The sequence below is a fragment of the Cynoglossus semilaevis genome, unplaced genomic scaffold (genome assembly GCF_000523025.1).
Source record: "Cynoglossus semilaevis isolate Cse_v1.0 unplaced genomic scaffold, Cse_v1.0 scaffold476, whole genome shotgun sequence".
Lineage (NCBI taxonomy): Eukaryota > Metazoa > Chordata > Actinopteri > Pleuronectiformes > Cynoglossidae > Cynoglossus > Cynoglossus semilaevis.
The window spans coordinates 12,220-31,231 of NW_007585116.1; the positions used below are offsets into that span (position 1 = coordinate 12,220).

Below are 19,012 nucleotides of genomic sequence, written 5' to 3' on the forward strand. Positions count from 1 at the left end.
CTGGTATTCATGCGGTTCTCTACCTTATTATTTGAATCTTCCTGAGTGTGCTGATTTGAACTACCGTTTTCCTAATCTTTAACCTTTTTTATACAGACTGGAGGACCTATTGCAGCTGTCAGGGTTCTGCCAACAGCCAAAGAGGAAATGGGAGGTTTTTCCATGTACAGTGCTTGATAAGGATAAAAGAATGAGAAAAGAGTGAGTTCTTCCACAAACACACACGCACCAAAAAAAAAATATATATATACGTATGTATATATACACAACCATTGGCTTTCTCAATTGGACTTTCACCCTCAGCAGTATTAGGACGTGAGTCTAAGTTTACGTCATAGTTTAAATATGAGTAACTTACCAGTTCACTGATCATAGAAAACGTTGACTTAGATCACAGAGGTGTCAAACATACGGCCCATATTTTAAAAGTCACAAACCTTCGCGACCCAAGTCAATAGACATTATTCGTAAACTCCTGAAACACGATGCGAGACGAGCCCAAAAAAAAAAAAACTCTTGCAACTGACCTGATGGTCGTGACCCAGTCTTTGGGAAACAGTGCTCTAGGGTGTTCAGTTCGGCGCACTTGATGAATTTTGAAAATAAAAAAAAATTCACACTTTGTCTTCATGATATTTTTTGGTAAAATTATATTTCATTAAATATGAATAAATAATAAATATCAGTTATACTTGTACTTCTTCGCACGAAAACAAAGAGGAAAAACATGGACTTGTTGTAATTTATAATTTGGAATGTTTTGATCGTACTGGTCCGGCCCACTTGACATCTAATTAGGTTGTATGTGGCCCATGAACCAAAATGAGTTTGACACTTCTGACTTAGATAAACTGCCGTAGAGATGATTTTCTATGCAATGACACAGTCAGAAAAAATCCATGTCAAAAAAAAACTTTTTTATATGTATTGTTTTTAAAACGCAAGCCTCCTGTTTTGCTGTGATTTGCATTTCGTGTAATTGGGGGAAAAAAACATTACAAACCATGTGATGGTCGAACCCCGTGGATTCATGCATGTTGATCATTTAGCTCTATCATTATTCCCTCAGTAACATCCCCTCATAAAAGTTAATGAAAATTACTTATAGTAGTATATATAGTATATTATATTAATTCAGTAGTATATCAACTGGATATTTATTATATTATTTATTAATTTTAATTCTTTATTTTTTTGGGGTTAAGTTTAATATTAATTATTTTGAGAGTACTTCCTGTGTGTTTTCTATAGTGTTGTGTGGATTGGGTTTGGGAAAATGGGGAAATGGAAGTCGCTATAATGTTGCAATTTTTTTTTTTTTTTAATTTTTATTGGAAGAAATTTCACACAAAATTATTCCAATAGAAAAAAACTTTAAAACAAAAAAAAAATGTTAAAAATTGCAGATCAAACTTTCTATCTTTTTTTTCTAAGCAGGAAAAGTAAACCATGACTTTAAAAAAGTAAATATTTTTGTGGGCCAAATATACACCATGGTCCAGATTTGACCCCTTGGGCCTGAGTTTGACATGTGTGGCCTAAAGCAGTGTTTCCCAAACCTTTTTTTTTCTGGGGACCTATATTTCACAAAACTTCGCGACCCAAGTCAATAGGCATTATTCGTAAACTCCTGGGAAACATGATGCGAGATGACCCCAGAACATTCTCTTGCGACACACCTGAGGGTCACGACCCAGTCTTTAGGAAACAATGCTCTAGAAGAACCACATACTTGGTGCCTCCCAAGGGTCAAACTGTTGCAGCAGATCTGTTTCTAACACAACATTCTTTCCCCAGTGTGGGTTTATTAAAAAAAAAAACATACTTTTTCATAGAATGGTTTTCTTTTCAAGGCTTGTCTAGTTTTGCAAAATGAATGACATCATCGTGATGTCATATATACAAACTGTCTGACGGCCCTTTCTATTTGTATGTAAACTGTGAATACAAATTGAATACAAATTTTATTATTTTTCAAAAATCTGTTTGTTATAATAAACATATTTAACACATTACTAATAATGTGTATTTAACAACCAGCCCTGGGTGGAGCTTCACCACCGTTGCTGTAAACACATTTTTCCTCCAAATCTTGTGTCTCCCCGTTGGACACTCAGTGGGTTTTGGCAGGGTCTTATTTTTCTTCTTTGACTCCTTGCTGAGTGTTGCAGAACTTGTCCTGAGGATATTGTGTTTCGCCATGTGACTCGTGCAGATATGAACAAGATACAAATCATGTCCTGAACAGAGGCACACAGAGAGGGAAGGGTAGAACCTTTGGGTCAATCGCAGGAAGTGCCCTCTGGAGGTTTTACGAGTGATTGCGTAGGATATGAGACAATGTTAAAGCAGCAAACTTTATTTCAGCAGTGCAGTGCTCAACGTCTGATTGTTTTGTGTGAGACACAATATACGTAAAAAGAGAGGGGGGAGTATGTCTGGTGAAGCGATAGTGTATTTTCAAGATAAAAGTACTTGGCAACAAAATGAAGTGAACTGGTAATTGACTGCTGCTGACATGCTGCTGCTGTGAATGCTCAGTAGTGGTGATGTAAGGATATAAGACAGTGTTTTTCAACCTCTGGGTCAGAACCCTACATGGGGTCGCTTGGAATTCAAACAGGGTCACCTGAAATGTCTAGTAATTAATACAAAAAAAATGTTTTTTTACTTACTTTTTGCTAAATATTTTTTTTCAACAAATTATTTTTTTTCTTTTAATTGTAATTGTAATTCCATTTTTAATTAAAAATTAAAATTATTATTTTCCTTCAGCTCGAGTTCAAATAAAATGCAACATTTAAAAATATCCCAGCCTGCTCATCCCGATTGACGGCTGCGATCACGTGACTTGGACAAGGGGAAAGCTACTAAAATGTCTCAGGGGTCCCTAGAAATTTGTAATGTCAAAATGGGGTCACAAGCCAAAAAAAAAAAAAGGTTGGGAACCACTGATAAAGGAGCGATGGATGTGGACAACAGCTCCCTCCCAGAGAAAAAGATCAGCTGGAGATGGGTTCTCTTCAAACCCATCGTCTCATGTCTCCACAGCTGCGGTGCTTCAGAGGTCGCACAAAAAGCCACGTTCTTAGTTCCATCCCAAACAGTATTGTTTGTGATAAATCATAGAGGGAGGACAGTGGGTCTCTGAGTACAGAACATCCAACATGCCCTCTGTCTCTGCTCACTTTTACAGCTGTTCTCCAAACAATGGTGTTGATTGGTTGGATGTAGTTCAGCCCCAGTGAAGCAGTGAACGTTACTCTGTGTTTGTGTAACAAGTATCTATCTATCTATCTATCTATCTATCCATCCATCCATCCATCCATCTATCCATCCATCCATCCATCCATCCATCTATCCATCCATCCATCCATCCATCCATCCATCTATCCATCCATCCATCCATCCATCCATCCGTCCATCTATTTGTCCATCCATCCATCCATCCATCTATCATCTATCCATCTATCCATCTATTCGCTCATCTGTCCATCCATCCATCCATCCATCTATCATCTATCCATCTATCCATCTATTCGCTCATCTGTCCATCCATCCATCCATCTATAATCCATCCATCCATCTATTTGTTCATCCATCCATCCATCTATTCATCCGTTCGTCCACCCATCTATTTATTTATTTATTTATTCATCCATCCATCCATCCATCCATCCATCCATCCATCCATCCATCCATCCATCCATCCATCCATCCATCCTACTAATAGTGGTCTGATAGTGTGATTTGATGATGATATGAAACATTGCATTCGTGTCATCATCAAAGCCGTGCCTTTAATGAAGTGCTGAAAGTCAGTTGGCTCAGTGTACTCACAGTTCACAGTCATACTTTCTATCACCACTGTCTTAGGCAGGTCTTCAGTCACTGTTACAGAAACCATGGCAGTCACTGGTCAATAAATCAACTCATTTATGTTTGTGCTACAACACAACTGTTCGCGTCTCTTTTATCAAAGCCCAGGAGAAGTTACATTTCCTGCTGGTAGCTTCCGGCTTAACCTGGAATGCTGCTGCTGCTGACTAAGTTGGGGTGATGTTAGAAGTGATTTAACAGGAGTGAAGGACAGGAACGCCCCTTCTCTGTTCTCTCTACATCTGAAGTATATTCAACAACTCCCCGGTGGAGTCCATCTTGGCAGGCTGACAGAAATATTCAGTACTTCCCTTGACCCTAGAAAGAAGAGCAGAGAAGAGAACAGCCTGTTACACAGAGTTACACACACACACACACACCGACCACTCGCTCTCTCTCTCTCTCTCTCTCTCTCTCTGTCTCTCTCACACACACCGACCACTCTCTCTCTCTCCCTTTGTTCTCTTCAGCAGAACAGAAAAGTCAACACAGACTGTAAAAACAAATGTTTTGTTTTTTTGTTTTTTTGAAAAGGCAGATTATTAGAATTTGGGCATTTTCATTTGGTTTTCATCTTTCAGAAATGTCAGTTAGACTCAGTTAGATTTCCGAAACACATTAGAAACATTTTACCACTTATGGTCATATGGAGACAAAAACAAAAGAGTCCAATATGGTTTTTTCAACTCTTATCAACTTTCCAACTTTGGAAAAATGTTTGAAAATGTGTTTGTGCTCAGCTGGACGTTCGGTGTTACACATGCGAAAGCAATCGACACAGTACAACAGAGAACAAATATGATTTTTTTTAATTAGTGGTACCAAAATGTATTATTAACAACAACAACAATAATAATAATAGTAATTATTATTATATTGTTATTATTATTATTAAAAATCGTTGATTAAATTAAGGAAAAATTAAAGAAAATTGGTTGGAACTCACAGGCTGCCACCTGGAGGTCGCCATTGGGTATGTGGTTTCTCTGTGTGCACTGTATGTTGTACACTATGTACCAGCTGTTTTTATTTGTATTTTTGGAATTCAATGTGTAACGTTTAGCATTGCGGGAACAGAAAAAGGTTTTATTTAGAATAATTTATAGTTATTGTGAGGTAACATGGATTTTTGGCCACAGCAGAGGATACATGAGGCTGACAAATGGGAGTAATCTTGTTCAGACATAGGAAGGTTGTTTTGGCTCTAATGAACTGATATGGTCAGAGGGTGAAAAAAAAAAATGAAGTCATGTTTCCATTGGCACCGTGTGGTATGAGTGGGCAGAGACAGGCCGGGCATTAATCTCTGACACACACGGGTGATAAGGGTTCCTTATATGATGTATGACGCATCTAGTAGGTAGTTATTAAAACATCTATGTGTTCAAAGAAGGAACAAAACAAGTTGGCCATCGATACGTTGTGTTTTTGACTACTTTAGACTTAATAATGCAGCAGACAAAATGTTAGAAGTTTATCGTTATATAATAAATATGGATGTCCGATAATATCGGTCCGATGTTAGCATAATTATGTAATTTGTGAGAATTGTTATCGCGTTTTCCTCTGATAATGAAAACCCGATAACGCAATGCTGGTTTCGCCAAATTATGTGTGCCCTAAAAATAGTTTTGGAGATAAATGGCTGTATATTAAAGAGAACGTCACTAGATGGCAGCATTGCAGCTCATTTAATTGAGCTATTTTGCAACTCATACAGCGGTTTGTTCGGATAAATAAATAAATATTACCAGGCCTATATTGGTATCGATTGATATCCGAATCGGAAATTAAGTGTTCGGACAAGACCGGCATAATGGCAAAAAGTTTATATCGGAAAGCCCTAATAATATTTATAGTTAAATTTATGACAGTAAAACCATAACGTTATGAAAAGGCTGACGTTATGTCAGCCTAACAAAGTGCATGACCATCATTCCAGCTGACTCTTTATTTTGACTGAGCCTCAGTCTGGATTCTTGTTTTCTTTCTTTCTCGAAATTCTCCAGAAATGCCATCGTCTGTCTACGTGATCTGTTCTCTGTGCCTCGGCCACATTTTCTTCGGGGAGTGTCTTCCTCGTTTTTCTCATATCTTCTTCAGCAGCGACATGAGAGATACCAGTACCAGTAGGTGGCCTCGAACACAACTTGGGGAACTGCAAATGTGCAGGAATTGTCAAAGAAATTCTGATTTAGGAAATCATTATTTTTAAAACAATATGTCAGGAACTGTGGAAGGAAGTTGAGACATTTAGTCAGAATTGTTTCAACCTACAAAGCAGAGAAATTAGGCGGTAACAATAGACATCTGGCAATATACTTGAAAAACCTGCAGAAGACGCTAGGAGCTGGCAGACGCTACTATATATTTTGCCTGCCAGGAAAACAAAGCTTTGCACATTAGACACAGACGTTGTTCCTTCAACAGACAGAACCTCATAAATAACGTCTTTGTTTGAAAAGAAAAAGTGCACTCGCTTTTGTTTGCGTAAAATGTTTGGATTTCACGTTCTTTTGGTATTGCTGAATAGTCAGTCTTACTTATAGGCTGCTCTGAATAAACACACATGTGTACATATATACACATATGTATATTTATATATATTTTTGTGTGTAAATGTATATATGTCTATATATACTATACATACGCATATATATACATATACACACCTACATATACATGTATATGTATATATATATATACATACATATATGGGAACGGTTTTAGATGGCAAGAATACTACACTAATATAAAATAACACACAATTACATTCTGCAATAAATATAAATATATATTTACATTCATTTATGTATATTTATATATATTGGACAGTGTATAATTTGGTGTATTATTCTTGCCCTCTAAACAGTTGCCATGTATATATAGGTCTCTATATATTTATATATAAATATATATTATATATATGTATATATAATATATATATATACAACGAACACAACTTGGGAAACTTGGGACAGAGTATAATTTGGTGTATTTTTCTTGCCCTCTAAACAGTTGCCATGTATATATAGGTCTCTATATATTTATATATAAATATATATTATATATCTATATATAATATACATTTATATATATTGGACAGAGTATAATTTGGTGTATTATTCTTGCCCTCTAAACAGTTGCCCTGTGTATATATAGCTCTCTCTTGATATATATTTATATATATTTATATTTATTGGACAGAATATAATTATGTGCATTATTCTAACCCTCTAAAATTGTTCTGGGGGTGGGGGCAGAGGCCACCCCTTGGGAAACCTCACCTCCCACCCCCCCATATACTGCAGTTTTATGAGACTCGCATACGTATTTTAAGTCATTTTTGGTTCTCAACTGTGTCAGTGTTGAGAACCAACTGTCAGTTGAGGTGACATCCACCCTCTTTTCCAGGGTGTGTGCAGCGTTCGTCACGGTTGTATCAGACCGTGATTCAGGCCGATATCTTGGTGGGCTCCCACATCTCATAGACAGTGGTGAACGTAAAAACCCAGTCCTTTTTGGTAAGAGAAACTTCCTGTGTGAACGTTTTACTGGAAGACTTCTGCCGTCATCTGTGACCTGCTGTTTGTGTCTGGTCTGGACCCTCGCCACTGTGTGTCAGTGAAAGTTGGTTCAGTCCAAATGCGGAGAGAGTGAGGAGAAGCACTGACTAACCAGCCCGAGCATCAGCATGACTGTGTAACTCTCTTCTTTTTTCGGACGCAAAGAATAACAAGGATTAATTTGGAAACTCCGTCCAGTCACACAGTTTGACGTCTGTGGACGCTTTTTACTTTTTACTCATGTTTGACTCCCACAGAACGTGGCATGTTCTAAAGTGCATTACCCTTCAAATTTAATGAAGATAAAATGCACATTTCACCACAAGGGATTCTCCTGACCTACGAACCAAGGGGGTCGACCTAAAATAATTCTTAATAAAAAGGTTTCTTTCTTTTTCTGTGGAAAAAATGTATCTTGGGAAAATTGTCTGCTGGCAGCCGGCCTGGGATAGTGGAGTTTTGGGACACGAAATAATTTTTCATAGTCCAAAAACATGAGATATGAATGTCCTCGAATCATATCACAAATGCTAATAATATAAAGGAAAATCAAGACAAATATGGATGAAGTAGACTAAACAGGGGGTCATCGACATACAGTATGTCATAGTTCTGTTTCTACGGTGTGGCATAAATCGATTTTGACCCTAAGTCGGAACGCACATTATGTACATACAGTAAGTACCTATGTCACTCACCTATGCTAACACTTTTTTTTACCCAGGCTATCAGCGATAATTGGGTGTTTCTGTTCTTGACTTAGTAGTTACATAGTGTAGTGGTTACCACGCCTGCCTTACATGCAGAAAGACCTGGGTTTGAGCCACAGAGGAACCACGTACTTGGCAGTCTGATGAAGCAGATCTGCTGTTAACACATCAATTTCCCCAGTGTGGGATCAATGAAGTTCAAATGATTAATGAGATTGTTTTATTACTTTCTTAGTTACAATAAGTAGTGGAAAGATTTCTGTGCAAGGCTGACGCTCAAGCTTGTCAAACTGCCACAATTCTGAAAGATGCATCATGGTTCAATAACAACAATTTTCCAGTTTCCTTAGTCCTCATTAGTCCTTTGGAATCACTTTTGGTCCATCGACTTGAAATCCATGGAGCTGAAACTTCACACACATCATTGTTCAAACTGACGTCGACGTGAATGTTTCCAGAACCCAGCAGCTGTTGTTCTGAATGATAAATCACGCTAACTAACAGCCAGGGACTGGATCCCACTGTGCTCCTGCCACGATTCAAGCCAATTGTTTTTGCCACGTCTTTAAAAAAAAAAACTCTGTTTTGCGTCAAGCAACCACAACTCAAAGCTCAATTCCAACGATTGTACTCAATGAGCTTTCTTTGCCTGAACATTTACAATATGTTACTCCCCACACGTCGCTTTTTTTATTTATTAAAACATCAACAAAGTATTATTATTATTGTTGTTGTTGTTTGGCAGTCCACGAAGAACACCCATATATTCAAGACCCAGTATTGCTCCTCCATTTTGACCAAATATGCTGTTTTTTAAAAAAATTATTATTTTATGTTCTGCACAATGTCGCCGTCTGCTGGCCTTAGGGATCACCACTGACTTAGCTTTACTTAGCTTTAGCTTTAGTTACACGGAAATTAAACAGCGAAATCATTAAAGGTTGAGATATGAACTTGTTTTTACATCAGTATTAACATTGTTAATCATTTTACTTTTTTTAACTCGGAGTGACACCTTTTAAGATATGATTTTATTAAGAACTGCGGTCGGTTGTTTTGTTTTAGCTTTTTAGCTTTGGTTTTAGCTTATTTAACAAGAAGTTCCGGCCAACAGTTTGTCTGCCGTCACGCCCTCTGCTGTCTGAGGAGCGCTATTGTACTCATCCCACTACTAAAGTCAACTCAACTCAGACCACCTCCAGCGCCCCCTGTGATCATGTAAAGGAATAAGCGATAGATAATGGATGGAAAATAAAAACTGACCCTCAACAAAACCTACCAACACCTTCCTGTCAGCTGGCATAGTGTACTTGGAATTGATTCTCATCAACAAAATAAATGCGAGGAAAAGTGTGAGAGGGGAAAAGCGTGCCTTTGTCCAAACATCCGCTCTGGCAACAGTTATTGCATGTGTCACCATGGAGCTTAATTTGTCTGCACAAACAATTATGAGATTCTTTGTAACTAGCACACTTAGCTTCCACATCACAACATAAACATGACTTAACATTCAGGGGTCAGAGTGAGGTTATTTCCTCCCGTTACGTTCTAAGATTGATTACTTGGCTCACTTGCTGCTGAAATCAAATAAACCTAATGTTCTGTTTGTTGTTGGTTACTGTTTAACTTTTACACAAACGACACACATTTGTTGTTCTTTTCACCAGAGAAATGCACAAACGGAGACAGTTTCATGAAGAGGCTGCTCACCAGACTCATCAGAAGTATGTGGAATGTTGACTCGCTTTCCAGAAACAGCATTGAAGAGAATCTTTGGTTGATTGGCATGGTAAGTTCTCTAATAAAACTTACTGGAACACCGCAGAAGCTTGGAAAAGACTCCGCTCCAAGAGACTCCGTCTCTGGGCGAGTGCAATTCCTGTGCTGGAATCATTTGGTGTGTCTGAACAATGAACCCAGTCATAGGAACCAATCAAGATATGATTCTGATATGTTCTAATTATGTTCTAACTACATCTTTGATATATTGCGCATTTAAACCCTATAAAAGCTACGATGTTAAGTTTTAATTTTCTGTCATTCACAAACGCCTACATTTATACAAGCTAAGCTAATAGCTAAGCTATTTTTAAATGGTCACTTTTTGCAGGGTTAAGAGACTATGTCGCATTAATTACATTATAACAATCTCATAGAGTCTTCAGTGAAAACAAATGTGTTTAACAATATATTTTAGGGAAAGTTCGAAGTTGTTAAGCAGAACAAAATTAATCTTTATTAAAGCTGGTGTTTTGCTGCTGTCACTGTGATGAGCTAGCTTGAAATATTTGTGGTCTAGCTGTGTGAATGATGGCCCGTAGCTGATGATACGGTTGTTTATATGTTAGGAATTGGGAGTAATTTACTCTGTAATTAATGTTATTAGCACTCGTTTGAAATTCGATCTGATCATTGGTCCAGTCTTGGACCCTTTTACCCTGATGTTTCCACCCAGACTACAGAATGTTGAACCGTCCAAACAGTGATTTCACTGTTTGGACACATTGGACATTGGTTCAGTGGACAGGATGAGTAATATAGACAAAGCCAAGTCTTTACACAGTAAGGAATATATGTGAAAAAGAGTGTCCGAAAAAAAACAGGATGCTTGTCTGTTGGGTTGACCGGAATTTAGTTATGCTATTTATGCTATGCATATGCTACGCAAAGTTAGCATAAGATAACAAAGTTACTTTATGTTATTTCCAGCTGTGTATACATTGGTGAGTAACAGGGCAGAGAGAGAGAGAGAGAGAGAGAGAGAGACTGCATCCCTACTACAGTACAGACCATAGCGTTGATACTGCCCTCTACAGCATTGACAACGTATTACAAGTTTCCACCCTAACAGAACACTCCCAATAACACACTCGCTCACACGCACGCACATATATAGATCCGGGGAAAAAAAACAAAAAAAACAACTTTACTTTTTAATCAAACAAACATTTCTCGCACAGGAACACGTTTGCACGAGCACAAAAATAAACACACCTCCTCACATTTCCTCTCATGAAAGATAAGCCAACTTGTCGAACCAGGGCTGTCCCACATGACCAGCACACTCTCATCTGCTTTCACTTACTTCTCACCATTGCCTTGTCATGACCCTGGCACACAACACAACTGGCTCCACATTTAGCTTTCTGACTAACTTGTCCAAGATCCTCCTGTTCTCATCCACACTCTCTCTCTCTTTCTCCCCCCCTGCCTCTCTCTCTCTCTCTCTCTCTGTCTTTCTCGCTGTCTCTCTGTCTTGCTCTCACACACAAAGGTAACTCAAAACTACTTTTTACTACTGCATCTGAACCAACATTGCACAACACAACACAACATCGACCCACATCCCCGCCAATTGAAAAACTATTGACAACCTAATAACATGTATATTTTAATCTGTACAAACTACTGTGTGAGTTGCTGCCACCTAGTGACTGAGGGCTTGTTATCATTCAGGCAGTACAGGATTGGTACACTTATGTCCAGTGTGCCATATTCCATTAGACGTCCTTCTTGTCCCCTGATGGGGGCCCGCCCCACTGTTTGAGAAGTGCTGCTCTACATACAGTGTGAAAATCTATACATATGATTTGGCTGCAAAATAGGACATAACACGGAAAAAGAAGAAAATAAAACATTTACTTCTAAACAAGATCCATAACAATCCATACAAGTAAGAAGTTCTGGAAACTCTTGAACTAATAGTTACAGATTAAGGCAGTGAGTTTGTTAGAAGTCTTGGAATAAAATGATCTAATCACTAGCAACATCGTGACATATCTAAGATCTATAAAGATTCAAGGAAAAATCAGACAGCCATAGAATGCAGTGTCCTTTGCAGGAACTCCCTCCTGTTTGGTTGGACAGCCTGCAGTCCAGATCTAAACACTGTTGAAAATATGCAGTACTTGGGAAACAATGGCAACCACAGACTGTTGAGCAGCTGAGATTTTGTGTAATTATCCTCTCAGAAAACTACAACAGGCTGGTCGCCTCGGTGACCGAGTGTATATTCTCAGCCTTGTATAATACAGAAGGAATATATATATACATATACATATATATATATATATATACATATATATATATATATATAGATATATATATATATATATAGATAGATAGATAGATAGATATATATATATATATAGATATATATATATATATAGATATATATATATATATATAGATATATATATATATATATAGATATATATATATATATAGATATATATATATATATAGATAGATAGATAGATAGATATATATATATATATAGATAGATAGATAGATAGATATATATATATATATATACATATATATGTATATATGTATATATGTAGATAGATAGATAGATAGAACTTGAGAGTCCTCTTTGGGAAATAAATGGAATTTATGTAGAGTAATAATCCCCGAATGAGACTAACAGTGTGTTTTCTGCGGTTAAAAAAACCCCCATTTTGTTACCTCTAACCTGAAAACCTATGACCTAAAACTATAAATCCAGTGTAGCCCCACCCGGTATAACATGGGTGGAGGCTTCTAGTAGGCCTAGCTAGCATGAGTTTGAGACCCCACACAAAGCCAGGGGGGCCCCAAAGGCAGAAGAATGTCAGGACATTCGCTTTTTACAATATGCTAACTGAAGTTACGACATCTTCCTGTAACGGTCTGAGGGCCTGTGTGCAGCAATGCACACGAATGACTTCTGAATGTACGTCTTCTCAGGACTTTATAGTCTGTTACTTTTTAGTGTTGGCATCAGTCCATAGTTCAGTCTGTTGCTGCATGTTGGGACTATCACACTATTACATGTTTGCAGTTTGCTCACTTTTTCCCCTAACACTTACCAACTGTTCTAAGCCCAGCAGGGCCGCGCTGCTCTGTTTTTGATTTGCGCACGATGAGGTCATCGGCGTTATAATCAGGCGGTCATGAAAAGGATGTAATAGATACAATGAGCAATTTCTAATACTGGGAATAATGCCATAGATTCATATTCCATGACGGCGTTCACAAATGTCGGTGTGTCCTCAGAGCTGCCTCACTGACTCTGATTCAGTCTATGGTCACAGGAAGTAAAAAAAAAAACACAGACAGCTGTTTGTGATTACAACAACTGCAGAGATGAGAAAGAAAATGCGTCAGTGTTATTCTGACTAAAATCAGAGTCATCATTTCATTTAAATGTCACATTTTGGAGCTAAAATGACCACACACAAAAATCATGTAGCAGAAAAATGTTCTGGTGACGGAATATGGCTTAATCTTCTGGTTAATTTAATTTAATTTAATTTAATTTAATTTAATTTAATTTAATTTAATTTAATTTTTAAAAATATAAATATACAATTATTTCATTTAATTTTAAAATATATACAATTATTATTTAATGTTAAAATATAAATATACATATACTATATACTATATGTTATTTTAATTTTTAAATTTTTATCACAAATGACTTGGTATATGATGTAATTTTAGCACAAAAATACATAAGGGTGCAGATTTCGTGACAACATTTTTTTGGGGATATTTTGGAAATTGTAATTTTGAAGACTTTGAAGACCATTTTAGGTCTGATTCAGAAACTAACATTTTACCCCCTCCCTCCCCCCATTTTAGATTTTTTTTTATACCATATCTATCTTTCATACCCCTTCATCCCTATTGAATTGTCCCATAAATACATTCAGCATTTTTATTTTGTTGTTATTGGCAGTTTGACCACTCATTAACCCCTCAAAAAAAAGGTGGAAAGATACCTTTAAACTCAATGGAAAATCATCTTTCGGCCCATGCCTTTATAAGGTGTTTCCACAGCACTAGTTGGAATAATGACTCAGAACACTAATTTTCTGTGTGAAAAGCCCAAATGCTAACAATTAAAACCATAAAACACTGAAAATTTATATCATGACATCATAAACCCTACTGAGAAGTTTCCTTAATTTTAAGGATGTCCATTTATATGGAGTAATCATGAATGATAACAGCATAGCATTGACTTTGTCAGCCTATGCCTTTAGTCTAACCGAGATGAAAATGGCTAATTGTGAATGAAAAGTAAACTTTTTCGTGTGTGGATATTTCCATCTGCAACTTTATTCCTGTGCTGCACACTATGTTTCCAATAATAAACAGCAAACAGATGTGTTGTTGTTGATATACTCTGCTTTCGTGGCTAACCTAAAAATACTGACCTTGTCTCTCTGGGGGAACATGTCTTGTAGAGGTTTCTTTTTTTGGTAAAACAAAAATTCCAAACATGTTGGTAGGATGATAGCAATCGCAGCATTGTGGTAAAGAAGTTTTCTGTTGTTTTAAAAAAAAAAGTAATCACTTGGCTGATTGTAGCATCTACATTTTTAATGAAAAAAAAAAAAAAGTAATCACTATAGCTGATTGTAGCATCTACATTTTTAATGAACTAAATCTAAGCATATTTACTGAACAAATGTATCAACGTTTTTATGAAGGACCAATATGTTTCTGACAAAGACAAACGTCAGCACGTCAGCAATACAGTTCCCCTTTAAGGGCCTGTTCTAACGGAAGACTGTATAGCTGTAACTACTCCATAAGGTTTTAATAAATGTTTCTGCAATTGATTATTATTTATTAAAGTTACAAATATTGTTCATTGCTGTGGAATAAAACAATCTTGTAATTTATCAGGTGGACTTTATTAAATGCTTTTTTTAAGCTCCCGTGGGTCGTACAAAATGACGAGTTGGCCGCATTGGGTCCCCGGGCCTTGAGTTCGACACATATGGTGTAGATCGATGTTATTCTCTATATGTGTGGGCCTGGAGGTGGAGAACTGTCCAGGGCGTACCCCACCCTTGTTGGAATGATCTCAGCATTAATGCACTGACACCGAAACTCTTCGTGTTGAAGGAGGGGTTGTTTTTTTTCTTCTTCATCCATTTATGTGAGATGGAATTTTAAAGTGGTTTAAAAACAGTGAAACATTTGCTTGTTTTGACTGGTAAAGAAGAAGAAGAAGTGTCATGGAAAGTAACCACAGTTCATCCAGATGTGGGGATGTTTCCGCAAAGGAATGCTGCCCGGGAATGTGCTGGTGATCCGTGTTTTGATACAGCTGTGGTAATGAAGTGCACAAATGTTTAAAATAAATCTTGCATAACAATTTTTTTTTCACCGTATGGACGCAGTGTTCAAACCTGACCTTTCCCAGCTGCTATAGAGAAGACGGGCTATTTAGTTCGTGTTGTGTTAGCAACAGGTTTTTAGCAGATACAAATTACGAAAAAGACACTTTTCGTACACAGTGGACATTGGTTTGAAACAGGGCTATGTGTTTGGGCGGCATAAAAATCTGTAGTTATTCAAATTAAGATCAATTTTTACACATAATCAACTTCAACTTCTACATGTGCCCGAGGATAAAACTCACTGCCTCTGGCGATTGCGCCAATAGACTCTGTTGGTGGCTGCTGCCACCTTGTGGCTATAATAGTTAATGCACGTCCACTGTATGATTTTGACTAATGCGGTTGAGTGGTTCAATGTGTTCCTCCGTCTGTAACGTGATTTACGAGGACCACTAACATAACTTTACATGGATAATAAAGATGACTGTGTTGACACTCAAGACGGAATAAGTTACCACACGATGTGATGACGTAGGGCTCTAGAAGTGATCCGGCAGTGTTCAAAGAGGATAGTAGAAAACCTTTCTGAAACCTTTGGGGTTTTCAGTGCTGACTCAGTTTTAGCTTTCAGATGTTCCGCTATCGCTCAGGGCCAGAGGAATTTGAAATATTACTGCATGCTAATGTTTTTATCGTGTCGAAAATAGAGGTACATTTGTACATTAACCTGATTTAAAATGTCCTCGAGTTTCTATTTATCCCCCAACGTTTATAATTTATACAAATATAAACATGAATATAACTATAAATATACACAGTCGGTTGACTCATCTAAAACAAAAACATTGATACAACTTTTTTCACGTTGTTAATCTTTATTGTGAGTCGGGGACTTTTCGACGAGTACAAAAGCTACCAACTGATCATAGCCCATTTACCTTTGGGTTATCCGATGTCTGGGTTATCCGATTTCCTTGATTCGCTTGTTATTTTGTGAGGCTGACTATATCAAAGAAATCCATATTAAGCCAGTTTAACCTGAGCAGACATGTTTACTTTGTAGAGCTCAAAGGTCCCCAAGCTAAAAACGATTGCTCTCTCCAACTGTAGTATAGGACTGTAGTTATTTAGGCTATTTTATATTCCTATAATGTCGTCCTTCTCTCTGTGTAACATTGCGTGTGAGTGTGAGAATTTTATGTAGTGTCATGTTTATGAGCAACAACCTATTGTTGTTATTCAATGAAGGTGATGTAACTGATTCCTCTAACCTCACATTAAAGGAGTAGGACACTAAAAGTATTTAATATGAAAATAAATTATTATAAATAAATTGTAAAATACACTGCATTTACAATTGGGCGTACCTTCATATGAAAATATTTCTATATATATATCCAGACATTCAAAACTAATCACAAATAGATAACGGCTACTGTGTTGCTTCAAAAGCACCCCTGAACTTTTTTGTAAAACACTGCAGTTCCTACAAAACTGCAATTCTCCGCTCCCTGAGAAAGGCCTCGCCCCCCAGTTTGGGAAACTCCGCCGCTTAGCGCCTGTCTCCAACTCTCACAAAGTTCACGGTTCAAACGGCGCTGTTTGCGTGTCGTTCTCCTATTACACGACTGTAGGTGAGACAGTGATTCGCTGAACAGGAGCTCTCTCTCCTGCTGTTGGCTGGACTGTACACGTCAGCGTTCGAACGGCTCCACTAACAGCGTGTTTTAACAGCGCCACCGTCCTCTTCCTGGTGTTGACACATTCGACTGCACCTAGTTTTGGGGTAAGTTGAAAGACGCCGAAAACGGACACTTTTACCCGCACCTGTAACTCCAGACACGCACGGTGCCCCTGTCCGGTTCTTGTAGCGACTCTCAACGTTTGTTTTGCCCCCTTTTGTTTCCTCTACAGGTGCTGAAAAGCAGATGACAGTGTCTGTGGGGGGAAGAGCAGCCGTCACGGGGGATACACGTCAGGTCACACGACGTGGGCAGACAGGTTGTGACAGGATACTGTTGATACTGAGACAGGATTATACCGAGGAGACGATGTTTCGGACTAGTTCGCGACGAAGACATGCGTTGTGAGGTAAAGGAGAAGCCGTTTCCACCGTCTTCGTTCCGCTCACGGCTCTTGTTGTAACGTTTAAAAAAATGAGGTTTCGGGTTGTCAAGAGGAACTTAATAGCGCTGCTGGTCGTTTCCTGTGTTGTCGTGACTCTCTTGTTTTCCACGCGTGCTTTATTAGTTTCGGATAATGAAACAAGTGGAGCCGGCGACGTGGTTCAGGGGAGGCAGGCGGCGCACACGGACGAAACGGTGAGGTTTAACTTCGCCTCTTTGCCGGAGTTAACGCGTTCGGTTTTCAACGCCAACTACAAGCAGTGTGTGCTCAACGCAGACAAGTTTCCAGTGGAGCCACAGCTGGTGGTGGTTGTGCAGGTCCATAATAGGCCTGAATACCTGAAGCTGCTCATCAGATCCTTGCAGAACGCTGCAGAGGTCCACAGCTTCCTGCTCATCTTCAGCCATGACTATTTCACAGAGGAGATTAATGCCATAGTTCAAGGGATAACTTTCTGCAAAGTACTTCAGATCTACTTCCCCTTCAGCACTCAACTCTACCCCCACGAGTTTCCGGGCCAGGATCCCCGTGACTGTCCCCGGGACATATCCAAGGACGAGGCTGTGAAAACAGGATGCGTCAACGCTGAACACCCAGACTCCTACGGTCACTACAGGGAAGCCTTCATCACGCAAACCAAACACCACTGGTGGTGGAAGTTACACTTCGTGTTTGAGCGAGTGCACGCCATGCAGGGCTACGGCGGATTTGTGATATTCCTGGAGGAGGACAATTATATCCTTCCTGACTTTTTCCATCTCTATAAATCAATGGTGGGGTACCTCAAGCGCAACTGCCCTGACTGTGACCTGCTGGCTCTGGGTAACCACAACAGCCTGACAGATTTTAACAAGCTGTCCAACAAGGTGTTGACCTCTGGTTGGCTGTCCACCAAACACAACATAGGCATGGCCATCTCCAAGGAGGTCTACTACAGATTGATGGGCTGCAACAGGGAGTTTTGTACGTACGATGACTACAACTGGGACTGGACTCTTCAGCGTCTTTCGGGCACTTGCATTCCAAGCCCACTTAAGGTCCTTGTAGCGCAAGGTTCCAGGGTTCTTCACACGGGGGACTGTGGTCTTCACCATAAGGACGACTGTAAGCCAGAGTGGGCTCTGCAGAAAGTTACGGATAGTCTTCAAAGAATTAAGGACAGCCTCTACCCTCAGACCCTCGCCTTTGCTGGGGTAGAAGCAGTGGAGCACAAGGAACACATGATGAATGGAGGATGGGGAGACATTCGAGATCATAGTTTATGCATGAGCTATGGCAAACAGCTTTAACTGAAAAAAAAAAAAAAACAAGTATTTGTTTTGCAAATGTGGCAACATATGCAACTCTTCAGGGGTTTTCCAGGCCTGTCCTCCTCACATTGAAACCAAATCGTGTCCTTGCGTGCATGTATCCAACCTTGGAGCCAGTTTTTTTTTTTTTTTTTCTTTCTTAACATTCAATTTATGCTATCACCAAAGTCAAAATGTTTGTCTCAGTGTTAGAATTCTTACACAGCCACAGAAAATGTAAGTTTAAAAACACATCACAACAGTGCACATAATTGCTCACATGCACGTATATGTGTATATGTATATATATGTGTATATAT

The 19,012-nt window shown here is 38.5% G+C and overlaps 1 protein-coding gene across 3 annotated transcripts in view; it reads left to right on the forward strand.

Annotated features, from left to right (window-relative positions):
- si:ch73-91k6.2 (alpha-1,6-mannosyl-glycoprotein 2-beta-N-acetylglucosaminyltransferase) overlaps positions 1-19,012 on the forward strand; it is a 24,687-nt gene that overhangs the window by 1,255 nt on the left and 4,420 nt on the right. The window contains exons 2-5 of one of the 3 annotated variants that reach the window (XM_008337234.3): positions 97-201; positions 9,823-9,944; positions 16,911-17,062; positions 17,191-18,724. In XM_008337234.3, the coding sequence (XP_008335456.1) occupies positions 17,433-18,692 (1,260 nt within the window). In that variant the 5' untranslated portion in view covers positions 97-201; positions 9,823-9,944; positions 16,911-17,062; positions 17,191-17,432 and the 3' untranslated portion in view covers positions 18,693-18,724. Of the gene's footprint in view, positions 1-96; positions 202-9,822; positions 9,945-16,910; positions 17,063-17,190; positions 18,725-19,012 lie in introns of those variants that run through there. The other 2 variants (XM_025053669.1, XR_003049020.1) reach the window with 2 other exon arrangements.